We start from the raw sequence: 22,573 nt of genomic DNA, 5'->3' as shown, positions 1-22,573 counted from the left end.
GATGGCTAAGTTAATTAAAATTCATTAACTCTGGGCTCTTCTTAAACTATAGAAGGCTAGATCCCAAATACAACAAAGTTTAAAATCATTGAAATATCAGAAATACAATAATGATCAAATAGCTTGATAGCAAGAATTTTGTCATTCTGGAATTGTCCTGCTGTTACATAATCCATTTTCTATCTTTTACCTTCACGTAAGTTATATGCATATGAAATTTAATTCTACACCAATAGAAGAGGAATAGTACATGATTTTATTGTGTGTAATTTGTGTAGGGAATTGAATGAGTTAACATAAATGCGCAACAAGAAATCAATCTGCAAATAATTAAAGGGACCGTTTAAAAACACAAGCCAACAGGAGATTACATCAGAATAATAAATATATCAAATGACCATCCACTAAGAACTGATCTGGAAAGGAAGTACATATTTTCCACAGATTCAAAGGGGGATTTAAATGGTAGCATAACCATTTTTTAAAAATATGCATTTAGTGTAGGCAAAAAGATTTTAATTTCTCATTATGCTTAGGTCTTGAGAGCAAAATGATACTCTGTGATCGTTGATGCCATTTGGTATCTAACGACAACAAAATAAAGCTTGCAAGTTAGAATCAATAAATTACACCAATAGTTAAATTTTGATTTCTTACTTTGGGATTATCTTGCAGATTTGTACTATGGCTATGAATAAAGCTATTTTATCCAAGGACAAATTAAAATTTATCAAATTCACAACCTAGCTTTTTGTTTTTTGAAGTACAGCATGTTTGGTGCATACTTGTTTACTTAACCTTTTGAGATAGAACACCTTTGTAAAAGAAGTGGGAAAATAGGCTGATGATAAACATGTTAGTATCTGGTGTTTTGTCAGGACCCATCTCATTTCTAATGGTCTTGCTCACGATAAGCATGAGTAGGCGTGACTAAAGGCTAATAAAGTTTAAGCCTTCCATTGTTGCATTAGAGGAAAAATCTTAAATTATAGCTCAAATCAGGAGTGGATTTGATGTGAGTCAGTTAAGACTGACCCCTTCCAAAAATGCTGGTAGCTGTGCACATTTCTTGAAAAATGACACATCTATTTCCACAAAGGGACATGTTATATGTTAGATACAACTGAGTCCAGAAATAAGTATAAAGGTTATTCATTCTTTGAACTAAATTTTCTCAAATAGGTTAGCTTTAAATTTCTGCATTGGGCCTTTTTCTTTAAGCATTTTAACATCAGGTGACATCATAGTCATTAAAGAATCCCTTAAAATACTAATACAGAGAAAAATACCAGTAAGTAAACAAAGGTTTAATACTATAATGCAATGCACAAAATTACATCAGTCTGGAAAGAACCAATCATTTTTATTGGTCCACTGTTTTGATTGATCAAAATACTCTGCAAATTTAAGCTAGGTCATAAAGTAAATGTCTAAGCAGTATATTACTTCATAATTAAATATGTTAATAAATCAAATGAGTGAATTATTATTGTATGTTACACACAAACCACAGTATTGGAATATGTAAAATTTACTGAATCCACACATCATGTAAGATTCGACCAGACTAAGAACATCTACTCTTTAAAAAGATCATTTATTCCCTGTGAGAGGTGAAGCACAAAAGGTGGAAAGGGAGGGATACCAAAGGACTAACATCCATACTTCACTAACTTTAACAAACATCTGACCCCTAAGCTGGGATATGGCAAACTACTGTAAATTAGATTTCAGAATGAACCAATTTGAAATTAAATGATTCACATATTGTTAATGTGCCAGGTCCAAGTTTTGATAAGTACTGCAAGTTGGCACAAAATTAGCTTTACAAAAAGATACCATATCGTCTTACATGATTATTTGAAATTTATAAATTGATTTTTTAAATTCTGATTTAAGTTGTGAGGTTACTGAGAATGAACTACACAGCCTTTAAATATCAATCGATATTAAATAAATGGAAATATAGGGGCCAAACATGAATGTATCTATCAAACAAATCTAAATCTTATTGTGTACAAGAGAAGCTAAAACATTTTGTATTTGTTGCCTACAAAGGCTACGTAATCAATTCCATTTCACACGGTCCTTTCCTTCATCTCTATATTAATGTACAAGCACAACTTTAATGGAAAAATATCAGGATGAAATAATAATTCTTATTTCAAATGAATCAGCTTTTCCTTTTTATGAAGACAAAAGACTGTAGCTCAAACTCACATGGCAATTAACACTAATCTCTTTAAAGATTATATTTAGTTTTGATGATCCCATCTCTATTTGTCATGAAATTGCTTTTCCTGCATGATAGTGTTATAAAGCTTTCTCTCCTACAATTTAAAGGATCCCTTTTTTCACTTTATATTTGTGAAAACTCAAAACAAAATTTTGAATCTTATTCCCCCTTGCAGCTCTTTAATTATTCATTGCACAACAATGGCTCAGAGAACATTTAACATTCAGTTCTTTGTTTTCACTAAATTTTGAAAATTTCCCAAGGAAGTAGCCAGGGACTTCTAGAAGACGGAATTATGGATCGAGGGGTTGTGCCCAGTTCTGGACTCGTAGAAGCGAGTTTACCCCATGGAGCTGGGAAGGCAATTTTGCAAATAGCACAAAACAGCTTGTGAAGGAAAACCACAAGATTAAGGAGCAATATATGTCAGTGGACTGACAAGACAATTGGAGAAACAATCCAATGATCACATCAGTGGACAGATAGATGAAGACATTTGGTGCTGCTAAGTTACCCGCTGAACTGATTAATGACATCCAGACTGAAAATGATCAAGCAAGGGCTAAACTCATCAAGTGGATAAACAACTCCAAGGAGGATACAAGGAGGGACAGAAAGTGCACACTGGTGCAACATCTCCATGGAGACCAATCCATTGTTAAGACAGAGTTCTCTGTGTCTAGGACATGAGAGAGACCAACTGTCAAAAGTCAAGAGAAAGCCCCTATGTCTGGTACAAGGACCTGGTGTATCAAGCCAGTCACCATGTACAGGTAATATCCCAACTAACTTGTTCCAGTAATTGCTTTTAGTAGTCTTAAGTGTTATTAGTGAGAATGCTTGTGTATTAAGGAGACAAATAAAGAAAGTTTGAGTAGTCTGCCTCAGACACTATCTGTCTGGAGTGTTGCCATAGAACACGGGCAACAAGTTAACCAGTACTAACCTGATCAGAACATTTCTATTTTAGTCATCATCTCGAGTGGAAAACTATACCAGGCAACAAAACCTTAGAAAAAAATTTCTGTTAAGAATTAATGAAGTTGGTTGAACAGGCATTTCCTCACTGCTATGTATACTATAAAGCAGTCTTGGGATTGCAGTTCCCTTGTTTTTGATTGCTACAGAGCAACAGTCCTAACCAGGTTCTGGTACAAGCTACCATTTAGGGCTGCAGAACATTCCGAATTCTTGCTCAGATTTCCACAACAGGACCAGTGCGGTTGGCCAGGATGGGTTTTGTGTCCATGTCCACAGCCTTGGAACCCACCTATCAATCAAAGGCAAAGAGAAAGATTTCACAGTAGTGTAGACAGATTAATGCCAGTAAGCTTCATGTAAAGCCATGTCAGAAGAACATTTTCACACAACATCCACTTTTGCCTTCGATAAAATCTTTTATACTCAATATAGCTCACTCCTATCATCTGGTCTCCTTGAGTTGTTCCTTGGTTTGCTTAATGAAGTAAAATAGAGATATAACTCAAGCCGATCTATGCGCCAATGCTGAACACTTAAAGATGTTCACAGAATTTCTAAACCTAATAACGCCTCTTTGACATGATGGTCATGCTTGTGAGAAACAAAGAGAAGGGAAAGAAAGCATGAAAATCAAAAGGAACCGCAGATGCTGGAAATCTGTAATAAAATCAGAAAACAGAATCAGAATGGGGTTTATTATCACTGACACATGTTGTGAAATTTGTTGTTTTGCAGCAGCAGTACAGTGCAAGACAAAGACAGAAAAATTACTGTCAGTTACAAAAATAAATAAATAGTGCAAAAGAAGAAGAATAAAGGTACTGTTCATGGACTGTTCAGAAATCTGATGGCAGAGGGGAAGAAGCTGTTCCTGAAACATTGAGAATGGGTTTTCAGGCTCCTGTACCTCCTCCCCAATGGTAGTAACGTGAAGAGGGCATGTCCTGGATGGTGAGTGTCTTTAATGACGGATGCTGCCTTCTTGAGGATGTCCTCAATGGTTGGTAGGGTTGTGCCCGTGAAGGAGCCGGCTGAGTCTACAACCCTCTGCGGCTTCTTTCGATCCTGCACATTGGAGTCTCCCTACCAGGCGGTGATGCAACCAGTCAGAATGCTCTCCACCGTTCATCTGTAGAAATTTGCAAGAGTCTTTGGTGACATACCAAATCTCCCCAAACTCCTAATGAAGTAGAGCCACTGGCGTGCCTTCTTCGTGAATGCATCAATGTGTTGGGACCAGATAGGTCCTCTGAGATGTCAATGCCCAAGATCTCGAAGCTGCTCACCCTTTCCACCGGTGACCCCTCATTGAAGACTGGTGTGTGTTCTCCCGACTTCCCCTGCCTGAAGTCCACAATCAATTCCTTGGTCTTGCTTATGTTGAGTGCGAGGTTGTTGTTGCGATACCACTCAGCCAGCCAATCTCTTTCACTCCTGTAAGCCTCCTCATCGCCATCTGAGATTCTGCCAACAACAGTGGCGTCATCGCGAGTTAAAAGATGGCGTTTGAGCTGTGCCTAGCCACAGAGTCATGAGTGTAGAAGAGAGTAGAGCAGTGGGCTAACCACGCATCCTTGAGGTGTGCCTATGTTGATTGCCACCGAGGAGGAAATGTTACTACCAATACGGACTGACTGTGGTATCTCGATAAGGAAGTCAAGGATCCAGTTGCAGAGGGAGGTACAGAGGACAGGTTTTGAAGCTTGTTGATTAGTACTGAAGGGATGATGGTGTTGAACGCAGAGCTGTAATCGATGAACAGCAGCCTGACGCATGTTCCCTCAAAAACAAAAACTTCCCTCATTAACCTATCAATCAACTCTGATAAAGGGTCTTCATCCTAAGACATTAATTGTGTTTCTCTTTCCACAGGTGCAGCTTGACCTGCTGACCTCCTGAATTTTCTGTTTTTTATGTATTAAAATAGAAAGCATATTGGATTTCTAAACTTATAGTACTTACTAATTTAAATTATTTTAATAGACTGTCCAGAGTAGTGAGCAAGTCAAGTCCTGTCATACTTTAAATATTTGAAAATCAATATTTGCAGATCATTGTTAAATTTTGGCCACTGGGCTTGTTTACTCACTATTACCCAGCCTTTAAATCTTACAAGTAGTTGCAAATCATTATCTATGCCAAAAAAATTAATGTTGATGAGGCCATTATACAGGAGAGGCATTTTATTAAGCTCACCTGGCATTGTCCCTTTGCAGCCACAACGGACATCTTTTTGTCCACCACTGGAACAGAATGTGCAGCAGTGGAATATACCAACATGCTCACGAAATCTGCTTTCTACTGTTATGGTGAATGGAGAACCCTAGAAGACAAAAACACTCTATTAAAGTTACATTATATGTCCCACTAAAAAAAAATATTTTTACGCTGCAAATATATAGTAGCAAAACATGAAATGGAGGCATTTTTGATTAATTCATAGGAAATAGGCAATGATGGAAAAGGTGTAATTCATTGACTTAAGATGGAGATATGCCATGTTCTTGAATTACTGTAGTCTGTGCTGAAGGTATCTACAGTGTCATTACATAGAGTTACTGGAATTTTTTTTCTCCAGCAACAATGAACAAATGGTAAAATATTTCCAGGACAGGATAGTGCAAAGGAACTTCGAGGTGAACTTGCAGTAGGTAGTGGTCGTGTTCCGTGTACCTGCTGCTTCTGTCCTTTCAAGGAGCTGCCAAAGTTTTGCAAGCTTTTGTAGCAAGTCTTCTAGATGTGATCATGTTGAAGAATGGAAGGTGTCAGCTTTGTTGTGGATGATGTCAAGCTTCAAGTGTTGTTGGAGCTGCATTCATCCTGGTACATACAGAATATTCCCGGCATGCCTTGTACATGATGGAAAGGGTTTGGGAAGTCACGTGATATATCACTTGGTGCAGAATCTTCTCCTTAGGAAGATATATTTGTGTGGCTGCTCTAGTTGTTATTGATAAACGGTGATATATCCAAATTATCCAAAAATTAAATAACTATAATTGCAATGAATGTCAAGGTGAAGTGACTACAATCATTTTTTGGAGCTAATCATCGCCTAATACTTGATACCTATCATTCGAAGTCTGATGCTGAATCCAAACCTAGATCTTACTGCATCTGGGTTTGAGCTGCTTCATAATCTGACATATCTTGAATGGAAATGAACACCATATAATTATGGAATGTCTTGCAGCAATGTCCTTGGGTTGAGATGACTTACCAACGACAGAACAATCACCTCCTTTGTTCCTCTCCTTAGTCCTAGTAAAACTCAGTCTGATTCTGTCATTATGTCAAGCACACCTCTATCTTGGAATTCCTCCCCCACCACCACTGTTTTTTTTCTTCTTCTGAGTTTGTTTATTCTGAGCTTTGGAGTCAAGAGGTCCTGGCAGAGCCCAATTGAACATTAGTGCTGAGGGTTATTACTGAATGAGGGATACTTCAAAGCACTGTGGCTGATGCCTTCCATTGGTTTGTTGATTGACTGACTGATTGATTGCAAGGCTGGTGGGATAGTAAGTGGATGGATCATGTTTATTCCGTGCATTAGAAATGGAGATGGAGCCAAGTGGGGGGAGGGGAGGGTGAGGGTGAGGGTGGAGACAGCTATCTGATAAGTAAGAAAGGCGATAATGGGAATCATTAGGTGGCAAGTATGTAATGGAACCAAATGGGGGGAGGAGGGCGATCTGATGGGTAAAATGAGTGGGTAGTAGGTGATTGGAATAAGAAAGGGGAACGAGACAAAAATGGGAGGATTGGAGATGGATCAACAGCTGGGGCGGGGGGGGGGGGGGGGTGAGAAACAGGTTACCTGAAATTGTAAAATTCAACGTTCATTCCATTGCGTTGTAGACTACCCAAGCGGAATACGAGGCATTGCTCTAGTTTGCATTGGGCCTCACCCTCGCAGTAAAGGCGGCCAAGGACGGATAGCTCGGTGTGGAAATGGGAAGGGGAGTTGAATTAGCATGCAACTGGGAGCTTGAGATGGCCATTACAGACAGGAGTGCAGGTGCTCTGCAAATTGATTGCCTAGTCCGCGCTTGGACTCGCTGACGTAGGGGAGGACACATCGGGAGCACCAAATGCAGCAGACAAGGTTGGAGGAGGTGCACGTGAATCTTTGCCTCAGCTGGAAGGGCTATTTAGGTCCCTGGATGGTGGGGAGGGAGGAAGTGCAAGAACTTCTGTGGTACCTCTTATGGTTGCAGAGGAAAGTGCCAGGGGTCAGAGAGGGGTAGGCGAGGACGAGTGAGCAGACCAAGGAGTCACGGAGGGAATGATCCCTGCGGAAGGCGGAAAGGCGTGAAGTAGAAAAGATTTGGCTAGTGGTAGGATCTCGCTGCAGCTGGTGGAATTGATGAAGGATGATGTGCTGGATGCAGAGGCTGGTAGGGTGAAAGGTGGGAACCAGGGGAACTCCATTTCTGTTCAGTTTGGAAGGAGATGGGGTGACAGCAAAGTCTGAGAAATGAAGCAAGTATGAGAGAGGGCTTCATCAACCATAATGGCATAATAATACTAAGTGAATAGTATAGCAACAGCACTTATTCACTCATCGACTTTTTCTACAAATTAACAAAGTGTATATTTTCTGCCCTAAGCAGATTCACACAAGAACAATTTTTGAGTCAATCCGCAACAGCTCAGAAAATTGATGCTTGGAAGGATAAAAAGCAGGATATTCTTAGAGGGAGGTTCCAAGACATTTCAAGTTATTGAGTTATGCAGAAGTATAAAAATTAATACATTTTTTCAGAACGAGAGAAGCAGTAACACTAGCTGCCTTTTTTCTTGAAGGAGCAGTCTAACTTCCTTTTCTCCCCCTCACTGCTGTGAAATTGTGCAATGATGTGGTTGTTTTGATAGGATCAAGTTCAAAATAACACTCCTGTAAATTCCAATGTCTGGTGTACATTATTCTGTAATTAGTGCATGCACTTTGGACGTGTACGTAATGTGATGGTCGGGAGCAAGAGGCATCTCATTTTAGGACAAGAGGAATCATTTATAATTAGCTTGTATCCAAATCCAGTCTCCCAAAGCAGAATGCAAGTGGTTTGATGCAACATCAAGAGAATTCACAACCTTTGTATCCATCATTTATACTAATCTTCACTCACCTGCACATGCTGTCCATTCACACAGACCCATGCCACATATGAGCCTGATGTCCGGGGTGTATACGTAATTCGGTAAGTTCCATCATGATTATCTTGCAGTGTTGTCTTGATACTGTTGATTGAAATAACAGAAGACCAGCACATTCAGAGTAAATATTTTCAGTGAAGCAATGAATTCCTGTTGAGGTGTATCTCGTTAAAAAAAAATAAAAATACACCCTCTGATGTAAGCAGATATAAGAATGAGCATGAATACTGTTACATTTTCAGTCAGATGTTGATGAAGACAACCACTACAAAACATAGAAATCTTCCATCTTAAATACTATAATGTAATTCAAGTCCACTGACCCCACCGTGAAATGCGAGTATTGGAATTGACTTTAATATTATTTCCTGCACTGAGTATCAAGTGCTAGCTACAAGAATTATTTTATCAAGGAGAAAAGTGGCATGGATAAAACTGAACCCAAGTAAGGAAAGTACAACTTTAGTGATTAGTACAGTAAATGAAGGGAAATAGTCTGTTAATTATAGCACAAGGAAAACATTTAAGAAGATAAGCAGTATCATGCTACTACAAAACAGACAACAATGAAGTCAGAATTTTTTGTTTGACAGAAGTATTTCAACTACATGTAAATTGACTGTTTTCAAAAGATTCAGAAATATCATAAGAGTTTCTCTCTGACGTTGGGATAGGTAAATCTAGGTAAAAAAGATAACAATTTTCAAAGAGTTAGTTGGAGGGCTTGAAACTTGGATACATTTAATTATAATGTACAACACAAATAATCAACATAAAGTCTGTTCCAAATTCAGCCAAGCAAATGGTGCCACTGTAAACCACTGAAGGAGGTTGATCGGCAGCTGATCCCAACACAGTCCACCAATAAAGAACAATATGTGCACAAAAATTCACAATATCTTGCTGATATAATGATGGGGCAATCTCAGACTCTTATTCTGAAGTGTCCTCAATTCTATTAGAAAATCAGAAAGAATACACATAGATACAAACAGAATTCAGATTTTCCATAAAAAATTTAATAATTAGATGTTTGACTCTATAAAGCATCTGTAAGATACATTTCAAAAGATTTGGAAATGATTTTTTTTTCCTTCTGGACAGTTAACAAAATAACAGTCTTAAAGTATAAGAGGGACTTGTTCATTTTTCCTTAGAGTCCTGACTGGGACTGAGCGTCTCTATGCCATTACACTAGGTGTTTCAGAGTAAGCTACGATGGTGGCTTTGGAGTCATTCATTGGCCAGAGGAGGTGGGAACAAGGTGGTAGAGGCAGGGACAATTACAGTGTTTAAAAGACATTTGGACACAGATACATGGATAGGGAAGGATTAGAGGGATATGGGCCAAATGCAGGCAAATGGGATTAGCGTAGATAGGCATCTTGGTCGGCATGGATGAGTTGAGCCGAAGGGCGTTTCCATGCCATACAACTCTATGACAGATTTCCTCTCCTGAAGGACATTAGTGAACCTGATGGGCTTTGCGATAATCCAGTACTTCTGTAACCATCATTATTAGTGCCTAACTTTTTTTTTCAAATTCCAAATTATTAACTGAATTTAAATTCAACAGTTACCATAGTGGTATAGGTCTAGCAACTTAACCATTCCAAATACAAAATCAAACTACAGAGTCAAATTAACAACTCACATGCAGGAATGGAAGTTGCACTAATTAATTACTCCCCCACTCTTAAACTGCTTTACATAGCAAGACACCTACACTATGTTAGAGGTTAGTTTACCTTCCTGTTCACTTTCTTGCAAGTTACCCACCATTCTTTTTTATTCTTGTTGAAGATGCTGACCCGAACAGATTCACTTCCCCTTCCCATCTGCTTCCCTGATTGGTCATTACAGACCAGTATGAAGGCACTTGGTTGGTCTTGTTGAGCTACTTGGAGCCCTGAATGAGAGCAAATTGGAAATAAGTTACACAAAATACAATTAATCCTGTCCCCCTTATGTTCCCTCATTCCTGTGGCCCCCTCACCACTTCTCTTTCCCATCCCCCCCCCCACCTCATGACCTGCCCATCTGTTCCCCACCTCCTTCCCTTCATTCCATGGTCTACTGTCCTCTCCGAACAGAGTCCTTCTTCAGCCCTTTGCCTCTTCTACCCTATCACCTCTCAGCTTCTTGTATCACTCCCCTTCATCCCCACCTACCATCCCCGTCTCACCTGGACTCACCTGCCAGCCTGTGCTTCTCCCCCTCCCCCGACATTCTGGCTTCCACCCTCTTCCTTTCCAGTTCTGATGAAGGGTCTCGACCCGAAATGTCAATTGTCCATTTCCCTCCAAAGACGCTGCTTGACCTGCTGAGTTCCTCCAGCATTTTGCGTGTGTTGATACAATTAATCATGTGACTTTACAGGAATGCCCAACTCTAAACCACTTGTTCTCACTACTTAAGATATACAATGAGATATCATAATTGCATTAGTGTAACTTCATGCACAGTGTGAAGCAAGTTTGATTCCAGCCACTAAACAGCCCACACTCTCTCTGGGAGGTGTTGCGAACAGTGGTGTCAGTACATTGGCCAGCAAAAACCAGGAGATTCATCTTGCAAGGCAACAGGCATTAAAAGGAACTTAAAAAGCATTTGGTGACTTTGCTTAAAAAGGCAGTTATTTGAACCAAAAATAATGCAACTCTGTTTCTGCCCTCCCACAGGCAGCTCAATTTCCCAAGCAGAACCATTTATTCCATTCCCCAATACACTGTGCCACTGAGATGAACAGAGACCGCAAGAGACAAATAGTCTCTCATTTGTCTAGCAGGGAAGTACCCAACTTCTGCTCCACCACAATAAATAGCAAAATAAAATTATGGGAAGCAACATGCAAGAGTTCAATTCACCTTTTAAAATGTTTTCCCAAGCCCTCATTGTCACAAACCAGCAACAAAAGAAACACACTGAGCATGATTCAGTGTTAAAAACTATTTTATTAATCACTACTTATGATAATACGTAAAATAAAAGTAAAAATGTTAGTATGTTAGAATTCAAAAATGTTAAACCTCGAACGTTAACCCCAAAACTAAACTCTTCGTGTGTGTGTGTGACAAAGTCCAAAACTCCCAGTTCCTGAATGGTTCTTAAAGTTCAGTTCCGCAAGCCATAAGGTGAAACATGAGCAAGGGCTTCTTCAACAACCACCGTTGTCTGAAGATAAGATGTAGATGTAGAAAAACATAGAGAGAGTACATACGAAATCCAAATGTTCCACGATGGAACCCAAACGACACTTCAGTGTTTACTCGGTAGTGACTTCCTCACCCCGAAAAGCATCCGAACCGTGGTCGTCCACACACAAATACCTGTTTCCTTCTACAGGTCAGCAACAAAGTGAACTCCACCGGATTACTTCCAACTTCCATACATGGATTTCAGTGGCAAACACAGTTATTGTTTCTCATCCATCGATAGAGAAAACAAGCAGGCTGGTGTCTCTCTCCCTTCTCTCTCTCTCTCTCTTTCTTCTTCTAACTTCTTCAACAACGTCATTACGTCCTTTATCTTCTATTGACGTAAGCACGCCCCACACACACATACACACACACTCTCTATCTTAAAGGGACTTTCACTGAGTCCACAACACCTCCCACCTAAAAAAAAAATTTTCCCAAGAAAATTTTAACCGCGCATAGAGTTAGTAATGTTAATAATTATCACGCTACACAACTACAGACTATCAGATTAGTATAGATACATGTTTCCCATTTAACATCGGGAAAGACAATCAGCAATCACATTATCTTTGCCTTTAATGTGAGTTATGAGATCAAACTCTTGCAAAATTAAACTCCAGTTTAACAGCCTTCTGTTCTTGTTTTTGACTCGGCTCAGAAACACCAATGGGTTATGATCTGTATACACAGTCAATGGTTTCTGAGCGGTGCAAACATATACACTGAAATGTTGCAAGGCTAAAACAAGCGACAGTAATTCTTTCTCTATGGTGGAATAATTCTTTTGATGCTCATTAAATTTCTTTGAAAAGTAAGCTACAGGATGGTCAATATCATCAAGGTCACCCTTCTGCAACAACACAGCTCCTGCAGCTTCATCACTGGCATTTACTGCTAATGAAAATGGCTTTTCAAAGTCAGGTGTTCTGAGCACAGGATGGTAGCATAAAATGGCTTTCAGCTTCTTAAATGCTTCTTGACAAGAATCTGTCCAAACAAACTTTACTCCCTTCTTCAGAAGATTAGTTAGGGGAAGAGCAATATCAGCAAAATTTTTACAAAATTTTCGATAATATCCAACCATTCCCAAAAATCTTCTAACAGTCCTCGTACCTGTGGGAATAGGGAACTCAGATATTGCTTGAACTTTTGCCTGAACAGGAGCTTGCTTGCCTTGACCTACAACATAACCAAGATACGTCACAGTGGCATGGCCAAATTCACTTTTAGCCAAGTTAACTGTAAGGTTAGCCTTGGAAAGTCTTTCAAACAACCTTTCTAACGCAGAGATGTGATCCTCCCATGTATCATTCCCAGTCACTAAGTCGTCAATGTAGGCATCTGTATGTTTTAACCCATGAATCACTGAATTAATCATTCTTTGAAATGTTGCCGGAGCATTTTTCATTCCAAATGGCAAAACATTGTATTCATACAATCCAGAAGGGGTTACAAAGGCTGAAATTTCCCTTCCTCTATCTGTTAATGGAACACACCAGTACCCTTTTAATAGGTCAATCTTTGTAAGAAATTTTGCCTTTCCCACTCTGTCTATGCAATCATCCACCCTAGGAATAGGGTAGGCATCTGACTTTGTTACAGCATTCACTTTCCTGTAATCTGTGCAAAATCTAACAGTTCCATCAGTTTTAGGTACAATAACACAGGGCGAACTCCAATTTGAAGTAGAATGTCTAATAATATCATTTTCCAACATGTATTTTATTTCCTGATCAACAAGTTTACTTTTTTCCACATTCATTCGATATGGGTGTTGTTTGATTGGTTTTGCATCCCCAACATCAACATCATGGGTAATTATCGATGTTCTGTTTGGAACATCTGGGAACAAATTTTTAAATTTTAAAATTAATTCTCTCATCTGTTGTTTTTGTGAAACTTGTAAATGATCCAACTTCGTTTCAAGGTTCTCCAGGATATCTTGGTTTTTTAGTTTCGATGGAACAATATTTGGTCTAAATTGGCCTTCCTCAACATCAACATCAGGCATTCTAGAAACAACCTTTACACCATCCAGCAAGGCCACAACTGAATCCCTCTCATAATAAGGTTTTAGCATGTTTACATGACAGAGTTGTGTTTTCTTGCGTCTATCTGGTGTTTTGATTATATATGTTAGATCAGTCACTCGAGATTCAATAACATAGGGTCCAGAAAAACGAGATTGCAAGGGATTATTTTGGCTAGGGAAAAATACCAACACCTTTTGCCCCACTGCGAATGTCCTAGGCCGAGCACGTCTATCAAAATATGTCTTCATTCTTATCTGGCTTGTTTTCAGATTCTCTCTCGCTAGCTGGCAGACTCTCTCCAACCGAGTTTTAAATTTTTGGACATAGTCCAACAGACTCAAGTGAACTTCCTCATTAACCCATTGCTCTCTTAACAACTCCAAAGGTCCTCTCACCCTATGTCCAAACACAAGCTCAAACGGACTAAATCCTATTGACTCCTGGATCGATTCTCTAACGGCAAACAAAAGTAAATGGATACCTTCGTCCCAATCCTTGGTGTTTTCAAAGCAATAAGTCTTCAGCATATTTTTGAGAGTAGAATGAAATCTCTCCAGAGCTCCTTGAGATTCTGGGTGATATGCAGATGATACAATCTGCTTTGCTCCCAGCTCATAGACTATTTGTTGAAAAATTTTTGACATAAAATTACTACCTTGATCAGATTGGATTTCTTTTGGCAAACCAAACAAGGTAAAAAATTTTACAAGAGCCTTTGACACCGTCTTGGCCTTAATATTTCTAAGGGGTATTGCCTCTGGAAATCTAGAAGTGGCACACATGATGGTTAACAAATACTGATTTCCAGTCTTAGACTTTGGTAATGGGCCAACACAGTCCACAATCACCTTCGAAAAGGGTTCACCAAAAGCAGGAATTGGTTTCAAAGGAGCCACAGGGGGTTTTTGATTTGGTTTACCTACCATCTGACATGTGTGGCAGGTTCGACAAAACATCACCACATCTTTTCTCAAACCAGGCCAATAGAATTGTTTCAAGATCTTCCCTACAGTTTTATTCACACCAAAATGACCACCCAAAGGCATACTATGGGCCAGGTTTAAAATCTCATCCCTATAAACTTTTGGAACAACAACCTGATGAATAACTTCCCATTCCTCATTAACAGGAACATGAGGAGGTCTCCATTTCCTCATTAACACTCCATTTTTGACATAGTATCCAGTTGGCACCTTTTCAATCTCCTCACATGAGAGTGCTTTTTCTTTCAATTCTGTCAACTCAGGGTCCTTTGTCTGTTCCACCATAAAATCCTTCCTTGACAAAGACAAATCTTTAAATTCAGGCTCACTATAAGGATGTTGATCCTCCAGTGAAGACAGAAAAGTCTCAGATAAGGCATCATAATTTTCTTCCTGTTTAGGACTGTCACAAGGAACTACATCAGACTGCACCGGACTGTCTGTCTTGGCTGATTCTCTAGCTCTAGCTCGAGTCACCGCACATGATGGGTAAACATCTGGATCATCCTCAGACTCATCAATCCTTGGTTTGGTTGTTAACCGTACCACAGGATCACTTTCTCCATTTGCAAGGTCATTTCCCAATAACAAAGAAACTCCTTCCACTGGCAAACTAGGTCTTATCCCTATCTCGACTGGTCCTTCTACGAACTTTGACTTTAAAATCACCTTGTGAAAAGGGACAGACATGGTCTCACCTGTAACGCCTCGTACTAGATTTACTTCACCAGTGTCACTTTCTTCACCAAAATTTAAAACACTGTCCAGCAAGAGAGATTGACTAGCCCCAGTATCTCTAAGAATTTTCACTGGCACCTGGGGTGACTCATCATTCAGTGAAACAAAACCCTCTGATACATACGAACGGAATTCTTTTCTCACCTCCTCCAACTTTTCCGCTTTTCCCTCTTGCAAGGACTGGTCTTTAACAGCATCTCCTAAACCTTTTTGATTTTTAATTGCCTGAAAACAAGCATTGGGCCCAGCTTCCTTCTTTTTCTTCAAAAGGGCACAATTAGATATCACGTGGCCAGGTTTCCTACAGTAATAACAAGTACGCTCAACAGGTTTCTCCAGCCCTGGCTTCTTTTCATCTTTTCCTTTTTGATTACCTCCCAATTTAATCTCTGGTTTACCTGGATTGTCCTTGTAACTCTTTTGAAAGGTTTTAGGTTGTCCCCATTTGGATTTATGGGTTAAAGCATAATCATCTGCCAACCTAGCAGTTTCTTGTAAAGTTTCCACTGCCTTTTCATTTAAATATGTTGTTAATTCAGCTGGAACACATCTTTTAAAGTCTTCCACTAGTATCAATTCTGTCAATTTATCATAATCCCCATCTACATTTTTAGCCAGGCACCATCGTTCAAAACATATTCTCTTTCCATTGGCAAATTCCATATAAGTCTGATCTGCAGATTTCCTCAAGTCTCTGAATTTTTGTCTATAAGCCTCAGGGACCAATTCATAGGCCTTCAAAATAGCTTGTTTTACCTTGGTATAATCAGCTGCATCCTCAACAGACAAAGCAGAATAAGCTTTTTGAGCTTTACCTTTAATCACACTCTGTACCATAAGAGCCCATCCTTTCCTTGGCCAGTTTGAACTCACAGCAACCTTTTCAAAATGTTGGAAATACTGATCAACCTGATCTTCTTCAAAAGGAGGGACTAATCGAACCTCCCTGCTGGCTGAAAAACCATCTTCAGAATCAGATTCCAAACTCCTACGCTTCATTTGTAACTCATGCTGCCTCTTTTTCTCCTCGTTATCCAGCTCCATCTGCTTCATTGCTAGATCAGCCTCTATCTTCATCTGAGTTATCTTTTGTTCGGCCTCTAATTTCTCTCGCTCGGCCTCTATCTTTAACTGGGTTTGCTCTCGTTCGGCCTCTAATCTCTTTTGTTCTCGTTCAGCTTCTAATTTATTTTGTTCTCGTTCGGCCTCTAATCTCTTTTGCTCTCATTCAGCCTCTATCTTTGCCAGCTGCATCTGTGCCTCAGAAATTGCTATTTCACTGCCAGGAAACTGTTTTAACACTTCCTTCTCAAACACCTTCTTTTCCACATAATGGCCAGCTATCAATCTCTGAATATCTGCCTTTCTCATAGACTGCTTTACTTCTGTAAGGTTTAACCTTGTAGCAATCTTTATCAAATCATCCTTTTTCGCCACCTCCAATCCCTTTTGGGTTGGTGACTCCAAAAATGCCTTAATATCCATTGCTGCTGGTTTCCACACACACAAGCCAATTAAAAAGAATTTATCAGACCTTCCTCAAAAATCTTTGGATTGAATCCCGAACAAATCTCGTCAATCTGGGGAACAATCCCAGACGACACTCGTTAACCTTGGGAACTATCCCGGACGAGCCCCCAATTTTGTCACAAACCAGCAACAAAAGAAACACACTGAGCATGATTCAGTGTTAAAAACTATTTTATTAATCACTACTTATGATAATACATAAAATAAAAGTAAAAATGTTAGTATGTTAGAATTCAAAAATGTTAAACCTCGAACGTTAACCCCAAAACTAAACTCTTCGTGTGTGTGTGTGACAAAGTCCAAAACTCCCAGTTCCTGAATGGTTCTTAAAGTTCAGTTCCGCAAGCCATAAGGTGAAACATGAGCAAGGGCTTCTTCAACAACCACCGTTGTCTGAAGATAAGATGTAGATGTAGAAAAAACATAGAGAGAGTACATACGAAATCCAAATGTTCCACGATGGAACCCAAACGACACTTCAGTGTTTACTCGGTAGTGACTTCCTCACCCCGAAAAGCATCCGAACCGTGGTCGTCCACACACAAATACCTGTTTCCTTCTACAGGTCAGCAACAAAGTGAACTCCACCGGATTACTTCCAACTTCCATACATGGATTTCAGTGGCAAACACAGTTATTGTTTCTCATCCATCGATAGAGAAAACAAGCAGGCTGGTGTCTCTCTCCCTTCTCTCTCTCTCTCTCTTTCTTCTTCTAACTTCTTCAACAACGTCATTACGTCCTTTATCTTCTATTGACGTAAGCACGCCCCACACACACATACACACACACTCTCTATCTTAAAGGGACTTTCACTGAGTCCATAACACTCATATTCAACACTCACAAAGCAATCAACACATAGGATGGAATGTGCACAGTGTTAGCATCAATGACCAGATATCTCATCTCATTGACTTACATTATTATCTCTAACCAGAGCATACAAATTTCTGGATTCCCACCTAATTTGATACTTTGGATGAAATAAGGCAAGGAAGTTTACAGCTAAAAAAAAACTGGAGTGCTATTTATCTTGAGCAGTGGCATAAAAAAGTTGTACCTTTAAACAGATTTTTGCAAGAAACTTGTTGATTTTGATATCAAATGAGAAACAATATCAGTATGTGCTGATATCAAACGAGAAACAGTATCAGTAATATCAAAATCAATAACTTAATAACTGCACAAATTAATTCAGGATAAGGCCACCATTAATTCTGTGTAAATAATAAGTACATTCATTGGAACACTACCAATAAACTTCCATGGAAAATAACTTTCCAACATTACAGAATGATGCACATAAATAGTAAGGGGGATATAAAGACAAAGAAGGGTGTTGGGCTAGCAGGGCCTAGAGTGGACAGAAAACATGCTGCAGAATGCAGGAAGACTAGTAATTATGGAACGTGGAGGAAATGAGCCCATCAAGAGGAATATACGTATGCTTGAGTTTGGAAGCAGTGCATTTATTTTTGTTTGAAGTGACTAAGACCAGCATTGTCACAAGAGGTGGAAGGATGCCAAAGTTATAAACGGTTTACATTAATCTGAGATACTGCCCAGGAAGAGATGTGAATTTAATGCCAAATTAGCTCTTTTTAGTCAGGGTAGTCAAAATGGTCTTTCTGATATTAAAATGTTTTTGACATCCAAGATTGGTCTTCAAACAAGCTGTCAGTATGACAATATAGAGGCAGTCAGTGAGCAGAAGTGTTTAAGAAGTCCAGTCTGGCATTATGGAATAAATGTGGAAACTTTTTGTTTGTAATAGCAGCACAACTATAAAGAGGAAGAACTAAGGAATGATAAGAACAGAATGCTGCAAATATTCAGGCCTGGTTATAGCTGTGGAAAGAATCAGCCAATAAAGGAGGCAACATTTTCAAGCAAATATTGAGGATCTGAACATGACCTTGTCATAACCAATACTGTTTTGTGAGAGAGTAAGAAACACTCCAACTGCAGCCAATGGAACCTGTTGGATCATGTCAATGTCTGAATGAGACTGCAAGAATGTCTACATCACTCACAGCACAATAGGTATGATAAGAACACAAGATGTGGAAACAGTAAGCCATTTGGCACTTTGTGCTTGTTTTGCCATTCAATAAGATCATAGTTGATCTTTTATCTTAGTGTTGCTAACCTGCACTAACCCCATATCCCTTGATTCCCTTAATATCCAAAAGTCGGTGGATCTTTATCTTGAATATACTCGATGACTGAACGTCCACAACCATAAAAATTCACCATCTTTTGGGTGAAGAAATTTCTTTTCATCTCTATCTTGAATGTCCAACCACTTATTTTGAGACTGACCCCTTAGTTCTAGAGATCCCAAACAGGGAACATCAACTGTGCATCTCCACTGCCAAAATCCCCTTAAGAATTTTGTGTGATCACCTCTCATTAAACTCTCCTCAAATGATAAATCCATCATCATCCAATCATCAAGGTTGAAAAACCAGCTGATAGACTTTAGAGTGATTCAAGTCCTATAAAGCTGTTTGTCTTTTGCTCTTACCTTCACCCTGAAGGATGCACTTGGTGGGATCAACAGTTTTTATGGCAATGATTCCGAACACCTCAAACCCATCACACTGGCCAGCTCTCTCCTGCGACTGGAACCAAAACCAATCATCCTCTCCAGGGGGAGTGCTGTAACTGATCTTATTCAGTTGCTTCAACCTGTTGACTACCACACACTTAGTTAATAAGATTTCCCCATGAGAGCCATTGGTCAACAAGCTATCTGTAAAATCTACTCCCGTCTTGACATCTGCCAGGATCTGTTCCAACTGGATCTGCTGCAGATTGAGCGAGTTCTCCTTCTGGACTCTCAGTTCTTCCAGCTCTTTCAAAAGTCTGTTCCGATGTTTCTCTAGTGCCCTGATGTAGTCCTCTGTAAAACTATTAATTTCTTCTGTTATCTTGCCCAGTTGCTCTTTTAGGATCTGTCTAGAGCTGTGAATCTTTTGCATTATCTCCTGTAGAGCACCAATACGTGGCTGTGTTTGCTTCAGAAGCTGCTTGATGGAATTTCCATGTTTGTTAATGACATTGGCAATAAAGTCACAGTTATGGTCATGATGACCCACCAGACAACAATCTCTGCAGACCAGACAATCACATGTCTCACAAAACAGCCTCAGTTCCTCTGAAGGATGAGCACAGCACATGATGGGTTGAACAATTCTCCCAGTTCCACTTTGTAGATCCTTCAGGGCCACTGTGTTGTGACTAGCAGTCGCTCTCTGCCTCCTGAAGGAAGGATTAGTTTCAAAACACTTTATGAGCAACTAATTAATTACAGTTTTAATAAGACTGATCTCATCATAAAATTACCATGCTTCATCAGATTGAAATAGCTTCCTATCATTTAACTGAATGGTACCAGAACATGGAATTTTATAACGAAGAGACATCCACTGCAGTACCTATCCTACAAGGTTATAGACCACTGGAATCATTGTTCTGTTCACACAAACAACACTTTGAAGATGAATGCTAGGTGAGCCAAAAAAAATACCAATCACCAACTCAAACGAACTTACCTGTGAGCTTTAGAGCAAAAATCACAGAGATTTGCTGAGCAAACGTGACATCTTCTTTCAGCATCTCCATCGTTACAAAGATCACAGACTAACTTGTGGTCGAGTCTCTTCAAGCTCTCTAGTAAAACCTCGTTCTGAATCAGGTAGTTAGTGGTCAGCCCTTGCACTCCTGCTGTGGGTACGTACACCTCACAATCACAGGCTGGGCACAGGATACAGACTCTAGAGTCAGAGCAGACCAATGAGCCCTCACATCCTGACCTGACTTCTCTCCCAGTCTGCGGAACCGAGAATTGTTCCAGCCCACTTAAGCACTCCAGGCAGAAGGTGTGCAGGCAAGGCAAGAGTTTGGGATTGGTGTAAAAGTTTCTACAAACCAAACACTTTGTCCTACAACTCCTTGGAGATTCTGAACTCAAGGACAGTGCAGAAGCCTTGCTCTCCAATCCTTCCTGGCTCACTGACATTTTTAGGAAATTCCCTCAAATATCTACAAAAATCTAAATTCAATTTCCTAAAATCTCAGTACTTCAAAAACATACCATAACCATCCCAATTATTCATTTAGGTAATATGTCTTCACTTGGCCTATTTCAGCGTTATTTATTGCTCCAGAGGCACTAATATATTTCTGCTTTAACACGATCTATTTTCCACCACAATATCCAATGAAGATTATTAGAGTTCTAGAATTTACTCCGTCCAGAAAAAGCTAATTCGCTTTTACTCTGGATTCTGCTGCAGGTAATTATAAAAAGGTCAAAAGAGTGCTACATCTATAAATCACTGTTGTTAAACGTTAATAGGCAGAGGTCTGCTGAGGTATATTTCGCCACATAGCATCAAAATGTACTCGCGGTTTTCCCCGACACTAAATGTGAATCACATTCCCTTGTCTGTAGTCCCAACCCATTCCCAACATTCACTCCACCACACCCTTACGCCCCAGCAACTTCCCGTGACTTTCCCGACTGGACTTCCCCCGCTGTGTGTTGTTTAGCTACTTGGGATGCGGTCAGATGCCAGAATTAACACCGAACACCGCCCGCCTGCACTGAACTTGCCGAATCTGAGAGGTTTCTAACAAAAAACCGCAAACTATTCCAAACTCGTCGCCTTCAAGCGTGATTGACGGTCCAACAGGCCAACCAGCAGCGTGCATGTGGTTCAGGGTGCCAATCAGGACTAGGGGGCGGGATTACCCCCCCCCCTTACCGCCGGTGTTTTTTTTCTCTGAGACGAGAGGTTCCTCCCCAACGATGGCGTATGTCAGTGCTGCCTTCGTTGGCTTGGAGGACCACTGAGCGGGAGCGCCGTCCTCGATCACGTGTGCTCACAAAATAATCATTATTAGCAGAAACTCAAAACACCGAAAATATCAACAATGGAAAAACAAAAACAGGAAGTGGCAGGGCAACGATGGACCAGTAATTGGACCCTGTCTCAGTTGGGAGCTTACCCCACCCCAACTCAGTGGAACAGTGAGGCTTACCTGCAAACTCAGACGCACCTTGTCCGGCTGCTACTTCGGTTACCACGGACGGAATTCTGTGCTGTCCGAGGTACCTGACTTTCAGGTAAGATGATAATTCGGGCTCCTTTGTAAATTGCTTGTTTATAATCCTGTAAATAATAAGATAACGCGTCTAAATGTCAGAGAGTAAAGGTCGGCTGCTCCATTCTGCCTTGGTCCCTCAATGCATTTTAAGGACCAGACTGTTGGTCATTTTGGTGGCAACAGAATTTTTAGGTGGTAGAGATCTGGTCGCTTCCTCTGTAAATGTTGTAGAGTAGATCAGGAAACCATTTTGTCTGTGATTACTGTCACTTGGTACTTGGTGTGATCTAACCTCACCCCACAACTAGAAACTATTCAATTCTCTTTCGAGGGTATGACAGATCTAAATGGGCACTGGTTTGCACTAGTGGGGAAGCAGCAAGTCGGAGTAGAGAGAAATGAGAGCAAGCTCAAAGAAATGCTCCAAAGGCAATGAATTGGGATTAGGTGGTTAACCTTCTATCAAAATAAAAGACAGCTAGAGAGACTGGTCTTGGTTGGGAAGAGATTGCTCATAACTTTATTGGTATTGGTTTATTATTATCACTTGTACCGAGGTACAGTGAAAAACTTGTCTTGCATACCGTTCGTATAGAC

At 40.0% G+C, this 22,573-nt stretch overlaps 1 protein-coding gene across 1 annotated transcript; it reads right to left on the bottom strand.

The window, feature by feature from the left end:
- Positions 1-1,344: 1,344 nt before the first annotated feature.
- Positions 1,345-21,544, bottom strand: trim45 (tripartite motif containing 45). Its single transcript, XM_052013833.1, has 6 exons — positions 20,419-21,544; positions 19,389-20,125; positions 10,154-10,283; positions 8,347-8,458; positions 5,414-5,540; positions 1,345-3,506 (listed from the first exon to the last, which is right to left on the bottom strand). The coding sequence occupies exons 1-6, from the start codon at positions 20,883-20,885 to the stop codon at positions 3,358-3,360; spliced, it is 1,722 nt and encodes a 573-aa protein (XP_051869793.1). The 5' UTR covers positions 20,886-21,544; the 3' UTR covers positions 1,345-3,357.
- Positions 21,545-22,573: the final 1,029 nt, after the last annotated feature.

Source organism: Pristis pectinata, chromosome 4, assembly GCF_009764475.1.
Source record: "Pristis pectinata isolate sPriPec2 chromosome 4, sPriPec2.1.pri, whole genome shotgun sequence".
NCBI classification, from domain to species: Eukaryota; Metazoa; Chordata; class Chondrichthyes; order Rhinopristiformes; family Pristidae; genus Pristis; species Pristis pectinata.
This window is presented reverse-complemented; position numbering and strand designations above follow the sequence as displayed.

What these genes read in the sequence shown, in the direction of transcription:
- trim45 (XM_052013833.1), bottom strand. Translation starts at nt 20,885, where the DNA reads ATGTCAGTGAGCCAGGAAGGATTGGAGAGCAAGGCTTCTGCACTGTCC. An exon ending in GTGCATCCTTCAGGGTGAAG is followed by an intron (nt 10,284 to 19,388) that starts GTAAGAGCAAAA and finishes GCTCTCATTCAG; the next exon opens with GGCTCCAAGTAGCTCAACAA. An exon ending in TGAATGGACAGCATGTGCAG is followed by an intron (nt 5,541 to 8,346) that starts GTGAGTGAAGAT and finishes TTTGTCTTCTAG; the next exon opens with GGTTCTCCATTCACCATAAC.